The following is an 18,817-nucleotide window of genomic DNA, read 5'->3' on the forward strand; positions in this document are numbered from 1 at the left end:
CCCATCAAGCCACTCCCATAATGAAATTTTCTTCTAAAATGAGCATTTTTATCAGGATTCTATGTGTAAGTTTTTTCCCATTAAAGTAAAATAACTTAAACAGACGCATGAGAAAATAATTTTAGAAGAAAATTTTAGATGGCACTTAAAAGGCTTTTGCATCTGAACTCTTCATATATGACTACAAACCTAGAACTTATTATAGCATTCTTATTTACTTATTTAATTGTTTTAATATTATTACTGTATTATGATGATGATGATGATGCAGTAGATCTCACAATTTGTGAGCGTGTGAGTGACTGTGATTTATGTGCAAACATATCAATGAGTATAGCATCACAATTGATCAGATGCATGTTAAAGTTGTGTTTTTTGCTATGGAAAAACAAATTGCTGAGGGCCTCGCACATCAACTTTGCACAGGGACTCGCACCCCCTTTGCTCCATCAATAGGCATTTGCAGGTATGAGGTTGTAATGGCTTTGAGAGCCACCAAACTAACTGCCAATTATACAGAATATATGTACATCGGGTTCAAAGCAGGCTGGAAAATAAGTCGAGAGGAATGACGCTTTCATCTAATGTTTCCCAACGCAGAGTGGAAACACCAGTGCTGCTTGTATTTACTCTTCCTGACACCCACAAAACAACTCTTCATCTACCGAGAGAATGGCCGAACAAAAAGAGCAATGACCCAAAGAAGCAGACTTGACAGGGATCCACAAGACTACCAAGCAACAGTGTCGAGCTCTGCTTTTCCCCATTCGCTGTATTTTTTCATCTTTAAGGGCAAAAACATAAAGGGCTTTCTTATTGATTTATGTTTCATGTCTTGGAAACAAAGTGCATTTTTTGGGTGGGCTGTTTTTTTCGGGAAAGGCTATTTCATGATATAGCATTTGCAGGAAGAGTCAAGACCACCAAAGCAACAAAGCTGCCAGTGCCAAGGGGGTAAACAAACAAAAGACGGGGTTAAATTCAGGGGGGAGAAGATCGGCTGACCAGGGAAATCCATTAAGTCTGTTTGAAGTGCAGGAGTTAGTGGGTCTCTTCAGGGAAGATGAGTGACCGGTGGTCTAAAGGGAATGGGAGGTGCAAAGGGGTATTCCAAAGGCAGTACAGGATATACGTTGAGAAAGAGGGATGTGATATGCTTCAGTGCATGGTAAAACTTCTGGGTTGGACTCCTGAATGCTAAGCAAAAATGGTTCCTTAATGTCAAACATGACCTGCTTATTCAGTGTGCATCCAACTCTACATATAGCACATACTGAAAATAATGGCTGAATTATATTACAACTCTTCTACCTTTTTATATTACAACAACTTTTCTACTTTTTGATACCATACATACAGTGGCCCCAAAATGTATGTGAACACTAAGATACACAAACAAGCAAACAATCTTGGATGTTGAGCCTCATTTGTTTGTGTGGATTAATATTATGATATAATATATATATATATATATATATATATATATATATATATATATATATATATATATATATATATATATATATTGTTGAAAAGCATATTCAGAATGTGCAAAGACAGAAGTATAAAAACTGTAAAAATGTAATATAATCCAGGTATGTTTTACAGAATTTTTACTTAATTATTACAATTTCTGTACACGTTATACAAAGTAATTAAAATCTATATTTATATTCTGCACGCTTTGTATTTGTATTAAACCATGCAGAGATCTCTGTAAAGTGACAAAGCAAACTTCCCAAATTGAATGGCATTTTTGCTACTAAATTTTAAATCAGAGACTATTAACCTATCTCTGTTGAACACTCAAAAGACAAGAAGGAATTGTGAAATTAATGTAATGAACATTACTTAATGGCCAAATAATAAAGATACTAAATCATTATGCTGCACTGTGAATATCTACAATATCATCTGGATCTGCTGAAAATATATACATATTCTCCTTGTTGATACCAACATAGACCCACACAATTATGAATTAATATAGAGTAGGGGTTTTGAAAAAAAATCGTATTGATATACCATGCAGTGTTTACCAGTAATTAATGCGGCTCAATACACATCACATCTGTTCATTTATGTTGTCATTTGTGTAAATTTACATGTGGGAAAATACATTTAGTTGGATAAGAGGAATGGCACCCACAGGCTCAGTCAAAGAACTGAAAACCCAGCAAAACAAGATTGCTAATTTTCACATTGACATTTTCTAGTTTTCTAAGGACGTTAGCTCAAAGGCTAATGATGACAGTTAATGGACACAATCAAAAAAGGAAATGAAGGCAAATGATTTATGATTAACTTGAATGCATGAGTTATGAGTATGGGGAAATGAATCACACCTCTAACATCTGTGCCTTCGGGTCTTTGGGGTCGCAGAGGGATGTGTTGATGCGGTGGTTACTCCTGACGCAGCGCTGGCTGGTGTTCTGTGAGAGAGGGAAGGTCTGTCTCACCAGGGTCAGGCGACCTATGGACTTCATCACCAGCTCCTGCACATCCATGTCTGAAATCTCCTGCAGCGCATGAGAGGAAAAAAGTGCAGAGAAAGGGAAAATAATGTCAGAAGAAAAGGGATTGTCCATGTGCAGTGAAAAATAGGCTAGAAAGATAAAAAGCATCTTGCTGAGAAGAGTTGAATGGGAAAGAAGGAGCAGAATTAGGTCCAAAAAAACCCCCCAAAAAAACAACCATGAGTTTCAATGTAGTTAATAACCAACTATAACAAAAAGGGGTGAAGATTAAATGAGAGAAACAATGTTATCTTTTTAGGTTACATTACTTTAGTATTTGTCATCAAAAAAATACTACCAGCTCTATAAACCTTTCTTTTCTTCTGAATTACTGTACAGGTAACTGTAGATAACTGTAACAAATATAATCATTATAGACAAATTACACAGCTTCTATAATGGGATAATTTTAACTACAAAATATTTATTTAGCATGGATCATTTGACAAAAGAATAAAGGTTAGCCACCTAGAGAAACACATAATTATATTAACAATTTAATCGTATGTTTACTAATAAGAAAATAGCAATACAAACAATAAAATACATAACTGATTAACTTTCTTAAATATTATATGTCAAAAACATTTAAAAATTAACAGTACTGACCAGGGTCACAAAACAATGAAGAGTACAGGGCCAATGCCACCAAAATCCATATATTAAAAATATGAATGTACCGATATAAATAATAATAATAATAATAATAATAATAATAATAATAATAATAATAATAATAATAGTAATAATAATAATAATAATAATAATAGATTTAACACAGATTATACAGTACAATAATAATAAAAAATTAACAGTGTTCATATTCAAAATGTATTTAAAAAAAATGAAATAAAGTGAAATAGATAATACTGATTTATATATATATATATATATATATATATATATATATATATATATATATATATATATATATATATATATAATTATTATTATTATAAATACAAAAAAGGCTGAAAATTAGTTCCAGTTAAACAAATATTGCCCTTCATTATACATTTGAAGTCCTGACACCAGTAAACTAAACTACCGTCACACATGGTTAAGTTTTTCTCTCTCATCAAGTCAAGCTCAAGTTCTCCAGTCAGCTAAAAATGGGCCCAATTTAAATACAAGAAACCTAACTTAATAAAAATCATTATTAGTATTACAATTATTCCCATGAATGGGAATTCAGAGTTTCACCTGAAGGCAGAAAGACATGACCGTGTGCGCTCGCGTGTCCTTGTGCAGCCTTGGGAGGGATGATTGCTAATTTTAGCTGGAAGCCATCTTTTCCACAGACCGGCAGAGAAAAGTGAGTGAGCTGGGAATGATGTGATGAGAATGGACAGGGAACGTCCCCCAGCGAAGGTAGACTTCAGAGCGGCCAAGCTGTTTCCTCTGACAGCCTTCACTTTTGAGTTTCATTCTCACCTGCAAAGCTGTGATTGCTGCTGACTGGCTCTCATGAAGTACGCCATTAAATCTGAACCTGTGGCACGCTGATGAGGAACTTACTAAGAATGTCCAAGCTGTTCAGCCTTCAATAAGATTCAAATCAAAGTTGTCTACAAAACAACCTGTTCCCTGAAAGGTAATTTCAAGGTTTCTGAATGAACAAATCAAAATCTTGCCTCACGAACAGTTGAATACTGTCAAGTGGTGTTTGTGCATTTGTTAATTAACATGCTAAGCATGACAGAGGATTATTTAGAAGGCATCACAAGAGGGCACGTAAGGTCTTAACAGTGTGCTGCATAACTTTCAAGAGCAGAGAGGACATCACGATTTTACAGACCTGAAAATAATGACACTGAGTGGCTTATTCTACCCCCGGATGACAAACACAAAGGCCCTTGATGCTTAATTAGGAGCACTAAATTAGAATGACACAAATATGAGCCTACAGGGTTATGGCCTGATTTTAGGGTTCAGGTTTTGGCAGCTGCTTGTTTTGTCCCTTATGAGTGCTGTCAAGAAAGGCCAACCATGAGCAATGCGTGTCCATACAGAGACATGTCAAGGTCATGTCCAATGCCTCTGTGTTTAATATACGAGGACATTCAACTTTCCTCAGATGCACTAAACGCTCCACCTGCTTAACCAGAAAATATATTAAATTTAAAATATTCTATCAAATTCATATGATCAGATAATGTGAGCTGCACATTTATGGCCAGCTGAAAGATCTTGCATATATTAAAAATTTTAAGCCTTGTTTTTTTTTTTTTTTTTTTTTTTTTTTTTGAGACATGCATACTAGATTTAGTTTAATTGTACAGAGGCAACCTCTGGTCAGGTATAATATAGTTGGCAATGCTCACAACATTATAATACAATTAAAATGATAAACAAACACATGCATAAATGCATACATAAAATTCACTTTTCCCCTAACTTTGTAAATGTGTAAAGAGCAGCTGGTGCTACACACAGCCAGGAATAGCAAATGTTTGATGGACTTTCCCAAATTTTATACCAAGCTAGCTCTTCTTGTGTTAGGAAAAACAAAACTGATACAAAATCCTCCTTACAACCGAAACATGACTGGGTAAAACTAACTTCTGAACATCAAATATAGCCAATTTCAAAAAGTTGTTAAGTTTCAGTACATCTTTTTGTACTGGGGAGTGAATTTGTCACAGTACAATTTCATAGTACACTGAACTCTATTATTAAAAAATACCAAAATGATTTATACGTCCTTTTTAAATAAAACCAGGGAGATGTATAAAGGTTACAACAGACGTAACGAAGTGACTTTTAAGTTATTGAAATTCAGGCAGATGGGCTCAAGGTCTATATCTTCATTGTCTTCTTGTTGCAGGAAAGTGCTGAATTATCCTAGAGTGATATTCCTATGATTCCCAAATCCATTTGAAATCATTGAACTGTAATTTGTCCTTATCTGGCCACCTTCATCAGGCTCCAAAATGAGCCATTGTCCGCCTCTCACTTAGACAAATGAAAATGCAAATATATTCAAATGTGCTTACAGAAAGAATAAACTAGATTTCTCACAAAATAGCAACGAAGAACCCACCTCATTTATGATGATCCAGTGACAGTCGAAAGCCACAAGATTTGTTTCCACCACCTAGAGAGAAAGAAAGCAACATTTAGCTGATTAGAAACTGAATAGTTTGGAAGAGAGAAAGGTGAACTATTATATTTTTGTCTCCGTATGTATCTCAAACTACAAACTGTTCTTCCCATTGTGTCCCATCTTTGGCTATCTCGCTCTCTCCGCACCAACAAGACACAAAACCATAGTACCCTTCACCAATGTTTCTCCTGCCCACTGTTCCAGCGCCACATTTCATTAACCTTAATTGTGTAGGTGACTAAACGTGGGTGTCATAAAGCATTCTGGTCATGAACATAAGGAACAGCTGGAGAATCTGATGACTGAAGCAGCCCTTATAGTGTTTTAATCTTCCACAAACACCTAATAAAACTTTATAATCACAAAAGAGACAAGATGCATCACATTTTCCATCATCTTGTACGAGATGGCTGTACTGAAACAGAGCTCACCAGACTTTATGCTGGGGGTTTTCATCACTTATTGTTAAATAGGAGAGAATGGGGAAATGTTGTAACACTTTGCCTTTTATTAATAATATATTATTTTAAATATAAAATTACCATATTTATCTGCAACAAATTCATTTAGAATTAAACTATTTATCATTAAAATGTGTTAATTAGTGTTGAGTGCAAGCAATAGGTGGTAACCCAAAATAATGAATTGTAATAATAAAATTACTTGTGAAAGTCATTCCTAATTGCCACCCATTTAATTTCAGACAGACAGATCTGTTTTCTTACCTCAAAATGACTAGTAAATATCTTAAAACGTTTACACTGTGATTTTACATCAATTTTACCGTCACCTCTGCCTACAGCCAATTTCTAATTGAATTAAACTGGAAGTGTTAAAGCACTGTATTAAAGTCTTGTGTAATCATTATCTCAGTAAGTGATGCTGAAGTTTCCTTTGAAAATGCCAAGATCAGCTTGATGTATTAGCAAGATCAAGAAAAAAAAGCACATCACAACCTCTTGACAGGAGTAGACATAAAGTGGCCACTGTTACTAATTACATGGTCCAATCATTTTGATGAGGCTTTGTGAGGTCATTAGAGTGGCTCATGAAAAGTGAACATGGCTCAAAGCAGTTGTTTGCTCAAATTTAGTCAAAAGTTTGGTTCTGAGGCAGATGGCTGAGCTTAATTAAAGCTTTGGCTTAACTTCTACTAGACCAAGATGAACCTCTAAGGCTTGTACTAATGCCAAGAAAAAGTGCAAGGTTGTTACAGAGTGTGCTTGACCCAATCAAATATTCTTCAGACTTGGTAAAAGGCTAAATGTTTGAGTGGCCGCATCCATGCTGTTTTTATTTATTTATTTATTTATCTTTTATATGTTGAATATGCATTTAAAGTTGATGGTGAGAGGTGTGCCCTCCCATTGCCAAGGAGACAATAGCATAAAAGTACCATAATAGCATCATAAAATTAGTCCATCCAACTCAAGCACTATATTCCAAAAGTATTCTTAAGACATTTTAGAGTTTAATCTGAGAAACAAGTCCAAAGTTCCAAAGTGAAGTCTTTATTCACACATTACATTGCGCCATTGTGTCAGTTTTTATGTCACTGACTTCAAGAAATTAAATGACAAGAACCATTGTGTCCATACAGCTTATACAACCAGGACGATAATTATTGAATAACTAGAATTTTTGGAAAATTCAAGCATTCTGGAATTCAATGCGAAAAATAAGTTTTTTATGTATTGTGTTCAAGTTGGTCATATAAATTTTACACACTGACCGACAGAAATCTGCTTGTTTGAAAGTGACTTTTATGTGAGCTACACAACAGACAGCAGAATTTCAGAGATGTTGTAATGCTCCTTCACACAAAGCTGTTGTACGGCTTCAGAACACTTGGAATGTACACACGTTGTATGAAATGCTTCTATGATAAATTTTTTCTTCTAAAAAAATCCAGTCATATGTTTTGGAATGACATGCAATGATGACCGAACAATAAATCGCTTTAAAAACCACAGAGAAGAATGTTTGGTCATCACATTTCAATGACAAAACCTAAACTTGTAAAATGACCATCTGATGGGAATCCGGTCTGACTAGCTGTTGAGCTGTAATGACAGCCTTGACTGACAGTGGGTTGGCAAAGTCTTACACGTACAAAATCAAAGCCTGTAATCACTTAGATACATCCACTCTTTGGAAGTGCAGTCAGCTGTACATCTGCTATAAAAGAATTAGGAGGCCATATGAATTCACATCCAGATTGTGGTTCCTGAGTTCCCCATTGAGAGAGTGGTCACCTCAGTACTAACTCTCCACATGAATTAATGTAGAAACCCAGTGAAGAATAAGCAGCTACTGTTAACCACAATCACATATTTCTTTAATTTCCTTCATATTATTCATTTTTTTTTCTAATGAGCCTGAGTGGTTGTGGTTTGCCTTTAACAATTCACTAAAAAAAAAAAAAAAAAAAAAAAGGAAAAGAAAGGCATCTCTTCAAGGAGACATGTTCAAGTTCTATCCACTTTCAGATACAAGCACTGGTCGAATTTATACAGTGAAAGCAATGTCCTTCAACCAGGTGCTTTCACAGAATGCCGATTATTGTTATTATCTCATATTTTCCACCTGCCTGAGCCCTGGAAGTGGAAGGTGAGATGGCGTGTATTCATTAAAAAGAGCCAAAGGGATAGATGACCAGAATTAGACGTGAACTTTGACATCCACCAGCTGCGTAAATATGCCTCCTCACCACCTCTTTTTACCCCATAAGTGACCCAATGGATCCAAATGAGAACTTAAAACTTTGTCTGTGTGTTCACTGTGTGTGTGTGTGTGTGTGTGTGTGTGTGTGTGTGTGTGTGTGTGTGTGCACTTTGGATGGGTTAAATGGAGACAAAATCTAAGTATAGGTCACCATACTTAGCTTTATGTCATCTCACACACAAACTCATAATTGTTCCAAATGTAATGCTATGATAAAAATCCTTCTAATAATATGCTAAATGAAATCTTGATTAATTATGTATAATTAAACACCATTTCCACAAAAGGGGAACCCTTAACCCATCTGCACCAATCTTGAAAGCAAAAACTGTGAGAAAATAATAAAAATAAAACCTTGGCACTATTTTCTGTATGTGTCTGTTTCTGTATGCAGCCCTAAAGCAAAGGACCAAACATCTCCAAAACCTTGGTGCTGCATCTTCACTCCAGACCTTTAAAACTGACCTCAAAACTCACTTATTTACAATATGCTTTGTTCATTGATTGTCTGTCTCAATTTTTTCCTTTCATTACTTATCTTGTATATTATTTGATCTCTGTCTGCTCTCTTATCTTGATCATGTGGCTATATATTTGTGTATATCTGTGTTCATGCTTCTATCTATCAAACCTTATGTAAAGAATCCTTGGGTTCTTCAAAGGTGCTATATAAATAAAACATTATTATTATTATTATTATTATTATTATTACTATTATTATTATCAGTTTATGCAGATTGTTATGCTTACACAGTGTTGAAAAGATAACATTAATTCAAGAAATTCTATTTCAAATAACTGCTGTCGTTCTGAACTTTCTACTCATCAAAGAAAAATAAATTTGTCCACAAAAAATATTAAGCAGCACACCTGTTTTAAATGTTTATAATATTGTTTCATGAGCATCAAATCAACATATAACAATGATTTATGAGAGATCATGTGACACTGAAATTTCAGCTTTGCCATCACAGGAAAAATAATAATAAATAAAATCAAAATATATTCAAATACAACTGTTATAATCAGTCGTAATAATATTTTACAGTACTACTGTTTTATTGTATTATTGATTAACTTAAAAGCAGCTTTGGAGTACAAAAACTTATTTCAAAAACATTCAAAAACTTTTTTTTTTTGGACAACAAGACATAGATTCATTTTCTAATTACCTGCTTTAAACTGAAGAATATATTTGTATAATATAATATAATATAATATAATATAATATAATATAATATAATATAATATAATATAATATAATATAATATAATATAATATAATATAATACTCAAAGTAATGAACCACAAAAAACTATAGAAAATAAAAAAAAAACTATGAATTTATTCAGCATTGTCTTCTCTTCCGGTCTGTTGTGAGCGAGTTCAAAACACTGCAGTTTAGTGATATCCAGTTTGCAAACGAATCACTCGATGTAACCGGATGTTCTTGAACCAGTTCACCAAATCAAACTGAACGGTTTGAAATGGTTCGCGTCTCCAATAAGCATTAATCCACAAATGACTTAAGCTGTTAACTTTTTTAATGTGGCTGACACTCCCTCTGAGTTCAAACAAACCAATATACCAGATAACGAACGAACGATTGACTCATTCTCAAGTCAAGAACCGTTTTTGTCGGACGTGTCTGAATAGAGAACTGAGGAGCTGATGATACTGCATGTGTGATTCAGCGGGAAGCAGACTGACACACAGAGCATCTGAACTGATTCTTTTGATGATTTAGTGCTAATGTTATGAGTGCAGGTAAATCGAAGGCTTGAATGAAGGGCAATCATCGCCACTGACACCATGACGCCATTACTTTGAGCGCAAAAGAACCGGTTAACCGTTTTCTTCAACCAGTTTATTGAATCGCACTGTCCGAAAGAATCGGTTCACGGTATAGAACCGAACTTCCCATCATTGGTGATCCAAAAACCGATGCAACCAGTTCTTGACTCGAGAACGAGTAAATCGTTTGTTTGTTACTGGCTCAGCTCGGTGTTCATGTTCAGTTCTCTCTTCACAGCAGTTCAGTCAGTGTACTATTTGAGTAAATGAATTACTCTGGGATATTGGTTTGGGATATTGGGAGTATTGTGTCAGCCACATAAAAAAAGTTAAAAGCTTAAGTCATTTGTAGATTAATGCTTATTGGAGATGCGGAGCATTTCAAACGATTCAGTTCGATTTGGTCAACTGGTTAGAGAAGATCCGGTTACATCGAATGATTCGTTCGCGAACCGGATATCATTGAACTGTTGTGTTTTGAACTCACTCACAACAGATCCGGAAGAGAAGACAATGCTGAATAAAAACTAAACAGTCTGTGCCACTAACCGGGAACACCATATGTGACAGCAAAAAGGATTTGGTAGTTTTCTGTGCTGATTAATTCCTCAAATGGCACATTATTCTTCAGAGTGAATTCCAGCATGTTATGTACTTAGCTCACACTTGCTCGAGCATGAGCGCTTTAAATACATCAAAACTGTTGTGTGTCACAATTGCCATTTTGCTTTAATGTCAGCCAGCCTCGCAGTGAGCTGCGGCTTTAGTCATGTATAATTCATCCACTGTGTGGAGTCTTTCAGGAGGGCGGCCCATCTCACTGCTGTAGTGTGACTTTTTACAACACACACTGCCACTGACACACACTTTTCATGCTATCATCTCTGAGGGTGCATCACTGAGGGTGCATCTCCCGGAGCGGAGGTTTGGATGATGAACGCACATGGCAACATACATATACAAAACACTCAAACTCTTCCATACTTCATAATTATGCCACTTGTATCTCTGATAACACGTGGAGGGCCTAAATCCGATGTGGGTTTGTCTGTGAAATCATAATCACATAATTATGGGGGGAACGAATAAAAAAATAAATACAAAACAAGTAAAGCTTTAAATGGCTAGTCATGACAAAAGGCTTCAAAACCCACTCTGTGGAATCTCATTGGACATCATCAGAAAGTCCCACAAAGTCAACACGACTTCAAAATGGACCCCGTTTACTTTCCTAATGCACATTAAGGTCTTAATGTGAATGATTCAATGGTGCATGTTTTTCATAATCATTTATCAAAATGTAATAACTTGCTCTTCTTTTTCTGATAAAGTTCAGCCAATAGCCAAATAGCTATTTAGGCATGATTATAGCAAACTTTCTGTGCATTTGATCTAGCTCCATTTATTTTATTTTTTCTTGTTGAACAAACAGCTTTACTTGGCAAATACATTACATTGCATTGCATTTCAGGAGAAAAATATGGTTTGAAATCTAATTAAAATCTGATTTTTGATCATGCCTCTTGGTCTGAGTGAATAAATCAGATTTAACAAGGCTTTATTTTTTTCAGCATTTTTTGTTATCTAATGTGTTCAGGTTTGGACACTGCCCTCATTCGATAAAAACATGCATACATACATACATACATACACACACACACACACACACACACACATACATATATACATATATATATATACACATATACATATATACATATATATATACACATATACACATATACACACATATATATATGTATATATATATATATATATACATATATATATACACATATACACATATACACACATATATATATATATATATATATATATATATATATATATATATATATATATATATATATATATATATATATATATATATTGTGATGAGCACTCCCAGAGGAATCAGCGTCGCCCTGGAAACCAAAGCAAAACACCTGCACGTCCTTGTCACCGGCTGATCGGTCACAGCTGCTCCCCATCAGCCAGCACATTTAAAAGGAGCACATGTTACACTCAGAAGACGTTCTTGAACCGAATGCAACGCTGGTCTAACCCCTCTCTTCTATCGTCACCGAAAGCAGCGAGTGACTGACAGCCCACACATTTTGGAGCACGTCAGGACACCCACGTTCCCCTTGATTGGCACCGGCGAGCACACGGGAAGCACCAACCAGCTGAAAGTGGATCAGGACACTTCACCAGGCACCCTTCACTTGTCAATAAATCCACCCTCCGGGGCATTTAATTCATTCACCTCTTGTCGAGTGGTTCTTCACCCCGTGACTATATATATATATATATAAAATACATTTAAAAATGAATGGCAAAACATCTACACAAACCTACACAGGACAATATACAGAGCAAAGTATGGTCCTATAAGGAAACAGGTTAGAAGCCTTTTGTTTGTGAGGACAATGTTTATTCTTTCTGCATCCCCCTTTAAGCTTCATTACCCTGAACTGCTTGTATAATTCAATCCTGATTTCATTGTAAATATGCTGCTGATTTACTATGGCTACAAAATGGTGCTCTGGCCTCAAAGGGGAGCCAAAACAAACACATGACAACCTTCAAGGTGTCATGACAAAGAGCAACCTATCAGAGCTATCAATCACCTGTGTTTTAATAGAATAATACAGTATAATCAAGCTTCTGCACTCTTGACAAATCAGCTGAACCAGCAAGCCTTTTTTTGTTGAGTCTTGGTTTAAGTGAGAGGATTTCCCATGTTTCTTTCCCTTAGCAGTGATCGCTGGAGCTCCTAACATAAAATAATTATAATGTAGTCAAATAATTGCCTCCCAGGCTCATGTGTTGACAGCAGAGGCAAGAAGCTGTAACAGGAAACATGGAAGTAATTTTTCTCCATTACCATGTTTGATCCACACTGAGCAAAGTGTGGTACAAGTAAGACAGCAGTAGATAAAGAAAAACATTTTATTTTTACTCTGAACACCCACATGGAATTTATACAAAGGTCAGAGCTGGTTATTTTATTTTATTTTTGTAAATCAGGGTACGTTCTCTAACGAGTATGGCAGCTTTTTAGTGTCATAAAAATTAAGCTTAATAAAATGACACACATACATACACGTGTACATACATGCATACACATCATAAAGTCACATACATGTTTTGAGAATAATCTTATAACAGGACGAGAATAAAAAAGTATAATTTTGAGATTCAACATAGCATCATGGGACATAGCATTATGTATAGGTATATAGTAGGTTTATACTGTTTTACTTCATTGTTGTATGTCTGTATTTATGTAGCACCATGGTCCTGCGAGGCACGACATTTCGTTCCACTGTATGTCCACACATGTAGCGGAATGACAATAAAGCTCAACTTGACTTTACTTGACTAAACTTGCAATGAGACTAAAGGATATCTAAAATGTTTTTTTTTTTTTTTTTTTTTTTGATAAGCGTTTTAGAAGAATGTCTCAATAGACATTACTTTCATTACTGCTTCATTCCTTTAATCTGATAATGCATTTTTTTTCTTAGAACTTTTAGTTCATTCTCAAAATATTACTATTTTACAGTATTTTTTGTAATGACTTTATTCTTAAACCTTTATTTTTGTTGTAAATGGTAAATAATGGAATTAATTCTCATTCATGTGTATAGAAAGGTATATATTAAATTATTTTTATTTTTTTATTTTCAAGTAACCTTTTCTCTTCCTCTACACACAATTCGTGCAGCAGAGGTTATTAGCAGGTGCTATGGTTGTAATTGCACTCTTTGTGAGAAGGTAACTCACAGGGAAAGTTTAGTGAAACATATGAACATTGTCTCAACTCACCTCTGTCAATGTCCTCGTGCTATTACTTTAAAGTTTTATGAGCTTGAAAGTTGCAATGATGGATGTTTGTTCTCAACAGTTTAAAAAAATGGCAGGCATCCACGGTTCCACAAAGATCCTTTAACATCATTCAGTCATTCAACTCAAATTGTGAAATAAACTTTTTATTTTTAAGAACTTTGGTTATTTTAATTGTGATGATTTTGGCTCACATTTAACAAAAACTTACCAATTCACTCACATCTCAACAAATTAGAATATGCTGACATGCCAATCAGCTAAACAACTCAAAACACCTGCCAAGGTTTCCTGAGCCTTCAAAATGGTCTCTCAGTTTGGTTCACTAGGCTACACAATCATGGGGAAGACTGCTGATCTGATAGTTGTCCAGAAGACAATCATTGACACCCTTCACAAGGAGGGTAAGCCACAAACATTCATTGCCAAAGAAGCTGGGCTGTTCACAGAGTGCTGTATCCAAACATGTTAACAGAAAGTTAGAGAGAGAATGGTAGCATTATGAGGATTGTCAATAGTGTTGTTTTTGGCAGCCTGTTTTAATTTTAGTTTTAGTATAGTCTTTGTGTGAAGCTGTCATTTTAGTTTTTATTAGTTTTAGTCACATTCATACTCTTTTTAGTCTAGTCTAGTTTTAGTCAACGAAAACTGATGACATTTTAGTCTAGTTTTAGTCACTGATAATTGTATTTTAGTTTCTTTTAAGTAATGCCATTCTATTTAACCCAGTCAATATAGTACAAGCAGTATAGACAAAACCAAAATTTTACTTTAGCCAAACCCAAGGTTATCTTATTATATTATTGTTACCTTATAGACTCAAGAGTCCATCCATTCCAAACACGGAAGATTCCCTGATTTGAATTTACAACATTTATTTTACCAACCAAACATGTTAGAAGTACACACATATGCATTTAAATAAAAACAATAAATAAAATACATTAAAAAAAAAAAAAAATCTTCTAATTTTTCTCCCAAAGACGAACCCCAGCTGGGCGGCCATTAGTCCCTTTCTCTGTGTCAAGGCTGATTTATACTTGACGCCTCCTCAAGTTCGCTTGGGTGAACCCAGAAAATATGACATCATCGTGGTGTTGCCGGAAGTTCGCTTTGAGTGTGCATGAACTCATTTCACATGACGGAGTGCACAACATTTTTAGTAGCTTTACGAATAGCTCCGTATCCAAACATGAATAAGTTCAGGGCAATTCTAGCCGAACATGCACTTCTGTGCCAGTGTTCAGAAGCGGTTTAATGTGAAGTTCAAACTCCATAAGTTGTTTTTTTACATATATGTTTGCATAATTTTTTATTTGAAGTATATTTTATTTTTATTGTATAAAACAGAAATATATATATATATATATATATATATATATATATATATATATATATATATATATATATATATATATATATATATATATATATATAGATAGATAATTATACACTATTTGCTTCCAGTTGTCTTGTGTTTGATGTGAAATACAGCCAATAGTTTAAGATTGTTTTAAGTTTGTACATAAAGAAATTATTAATTCATCTACTCATTCATCACAAAAGCACCAAAAGTTGGTTAAATGACCATGGTCTTGGTGTGCTTGATTGGCCAGCAAACTCACCAGACCTGAACCCCATAGAGAATATATGGGATATTGTCAAAATGAAAATGAGACACAACAGAATGCAATTTTTATTGGTCTTATGAAGTATTTTTATTTGTTGAGATTTATTGAGAGATTGGCATGTTATGGTTAAATGTGAGCCAAAATCATCACAATTAAAAGAATCCAAGACTTTAACTACTTCAGTCTGTGTGCATTTAATTTATTAAATACACAAGTTTCACAATTTGAGTTGAATTACAGAAATAAATGTACTTTTCTACAACATTCTAATTTATTGAGATGCATCTGAGAGTGCAATAGTTCAGTCCGGTCCCAGTGGGCTCACGCCAGAGCACTTGGTGCCAGTGTGTTGCCACTCTCCTCCCTACAAAACCACATTAATCCAACAATCTGCCACAAGAGGAAGGTCCCCAGATATCATCTAACACTCCAACAGAGTGCTGTTTGCACCTGGCCGATGGTGGCAGAAGCAAAGTATGATGGGTGGTGACAACGCAATTGTGTCCTGATGTGTGACCCCTGCATGGGTCTATGTGCAGCGGGTAATGGGACCACGAGCCAGAAGAGGATTATGGGAGTAATCCAGCCACTGTAAGCTTATCAGCACATACCATGTTTGTGTCACTATTCATCAAGCTCTTTTTTGGGAAGCTTGCAGCATTAATAGCAAAGAAATAAATGAAAATACATGGCATTGAAATAAGACTGTCCCAAGGCAACCTGCACACATCTACAAGTAAATCCAATGCAAATTCCAAATGAGGTAGGACATTTTTTGGCTTTTATTTTCATTGGCTTTCAGTCTGTGAACTGAAAAGTTGCTGATGGAATAATCATTAGAATTTCATTAATACATAACATCCCTAGGAATCAATAACAATCAATGACATTCTGGATGCTGTTGCCCTTGCAAAAATAAATTTGTATGTAAATAAATGTAAATACATGTTTTGTCATTCTGATGAAAAACAAAAACTGCAGCAGTTCCATCTACGTCAAAGGAAAATTTATGAATTTACAATGCACTTCTCATCTCACCATTGCAGACGTCTTAGTAGCGAGATTCCCATTTAAGTAAAGTGCATGAATTAAGGAGAAATATTAGAGTGAGTAATTTCATTCTTCGTCCTTCATTCCACTTTAATTGAAAACGCCAGCACTAGCTGTGTTATCTATTTTCCAAAGGCTGCTTTATGGCAGCCTGTTTGCCCATTCAACAGGACTCCCAGTGTGATATATTGTTTCCACAGACCCATGTAAAAACGACTAAGCTCTTTGCAACTGAAATTAAGCACAATGTAGAGATAATTTGATTGAGATGAGAAAATGGCCAGCGTGGCGTAATTGACCGTGTAATGTACGGGAACGACTTCGAGGATGTGGCGAGCGGCGGTGGCACAAGAGTTGTAAATAATCCATCATGCAGGCTGAAACACTCTCCAGATGACAGCCGTGACCATCCAGCCTGATAAAAAAGCTGACACGTCAATCAGTGCCTCCACCCCATCTCTAAGAATTATCTCTGCTTGTAACATCCTGATCAGCCACTGCTGTGGCCCTGTGATCACCCGAGGATGAGCCTGCCGGTTCTCACGCTATAAACACAAGCCTTTGCTCAGCACTGGATGATTTACTGATGTTTCAGCATTATGTAAAGGAAGTCTTTTTTTTTCTGCAACAACATCAAATTATTAAGTTTAATAAACAGGGATTATTAAAGACATCACATGATGATGACAATGATCATGATGATGATGATTAAAATTTTAGCTCACACTAGCACAAAAAGTTCTCATTTATGTTTCAAATAAGCTTAAGTGTCATTTTATTATATTTTTTTTTTATTTCCCAGCTCATTAAGCAGAGTCTGATGTTTGTTGGCTGATTTCTCTATGAAGAGTAAACATTATGCTATGAAACATTGCTCGTTCTGAATTCAACTTTGTCATAGACGTTCCTACTACAGTTCCTTTTAAAAAGAAACAAGCCAATTGTTGAAATTTGAATATAAAGTATGTAAGAAAATTATCATATTAAAATTGATTGTAGAAGCGGCATTTGAATTGAAAATGACCAGAAGAGGAATGCACTGAACTGCATTAGAGTGCTGCACATATGAGTCATACACCAGAAACAAGTCAGTCCAAAAGTTTTTTTTTTTTAATCATTATTTTAATTATTTACACCAATGTACTGTTTCCATAGCAAAATATTTTTAAAGAAAGGATTACAACATGAATTATACACACATTTTTGTTCAAACAAACTACATATCAGAGGGCCATTTTTGAACAAGATAAAAATCAGACCAAAAATAAATAAATTATAATAAAAAAAATTAAATTAAATTAGAATTATAGGACAACACTAATTTGTTCTAATAAGTTCACAATTCACAATTCTAATAAGCATTCAGTACTAGGAACTTTATCAGAACGTTGGTCAAGAAAAATTGCAATGCCTACAATCCACCCTGAAATGGGTAAAGAGATTCAACATCCATTGTCGCTTAAAGAACAAGAGAATTAGGCAATGTCAGAATTAATAAGTTCAATCAAATCTTTCAAATCTCTGATATAAGAGGGTAATACCAAAACCAAAGGCTGAAGAAATGAATCGACAAAAATATTTTTTTTGTCGAAATAGTTTGTAAAGTAAAATTGAGGTGAAGAATTCCTCATCAATTTCTCATATAACATTGTTTTGGAGAGACGACTCAAATTTTCTGCTTCATAATTCTTCATAAGAGAGAGAGAGAGAGATAGAGAGAGAGAGAGAGAAGAGAGAAGAGGGAAGAGAGAGAGAGGAACATTCAAGAAGTTTATGTTCTGTTCTCCATTCAATCTCATTGCTGTCCAAGTAAAACAACCAAGATATTTAAGAGATCTTCTTTTCCTATGGGGACACTCATAATTATATGGTCACATATTAATTTATGGATTTAAAAAACATGCTCTCTGACATCTTAAACCGTTAATTTCTATGGCAAAAGGGCAGTGCTGCTCATTACAATTCATCACAAAGACTCTTTGTACTTGGTAAGACTCTCCTTGTCTGTCACCACGGCACTGGCACTAATGATGTCAGGCCAGCTATAAAGCATACAATGAATCTGAGCAGTCATCATCTCCTGGCCTTCATTTTAAATAATGTATTTGAAAAGGCCTCTCCATTTCCTCTCCTGTAGAAAGGATTTGT

At 35.0% G+C, this 18,817-nt stretch overlaps 1 protein-coding gene across 4 annotated transcripts in view; it reads right to left on the reverse strand.

Annotated features, from left to right (window-relative positions):
* The window catches only part of LOC128018548 (glutamate receptor ionotropic, delta-2), a 356,061-nt gene that overhangs the window by 104,208 nt on the left and 233,036 nt on the right, over positions 1-18,817 (reverse strand). For all 4 annotated transcript variants that reach the window (XR_008184907.1, XR_008184906.1, XM_052604127.1 and 1 more), the window contains exons 5-6: positions 5,560-5,613; positions 2,346-2,519 (exon numbers count right to left, since the gene is read on the reverse strand). Coding sequence is in view for 2 of the 4 variants with exons in the window: in XM_052604127.1 (XP_052460087.1) it covers positions 2,346-2,519; positions 5,560-5,613 (228 nt within the window). In the remaining 2 variants the exon portion in view is untranslated. The remainder of the gene's footprint in view (positions 1-2,345; positions 2,520-5,559; positions 5,614-18,817) is intronic.

Source organism: Carassius gibelio, chromosome A8, assembly GCF_023724105.1.
Source record: "Carassius gibelio isolate Cgi1373 ecotype wild population from Czech Republic chromosome A8, carGib1.2-hapl.c, whole genome shotgun sequence".
NCBI classification, from domain to species: domain Eukaryota; kingdom Metazoa; phylum Chordata; class Actinopteri; order Cypriniformes; family Cyprinidae; genus Carassius; species Carassius gibelio.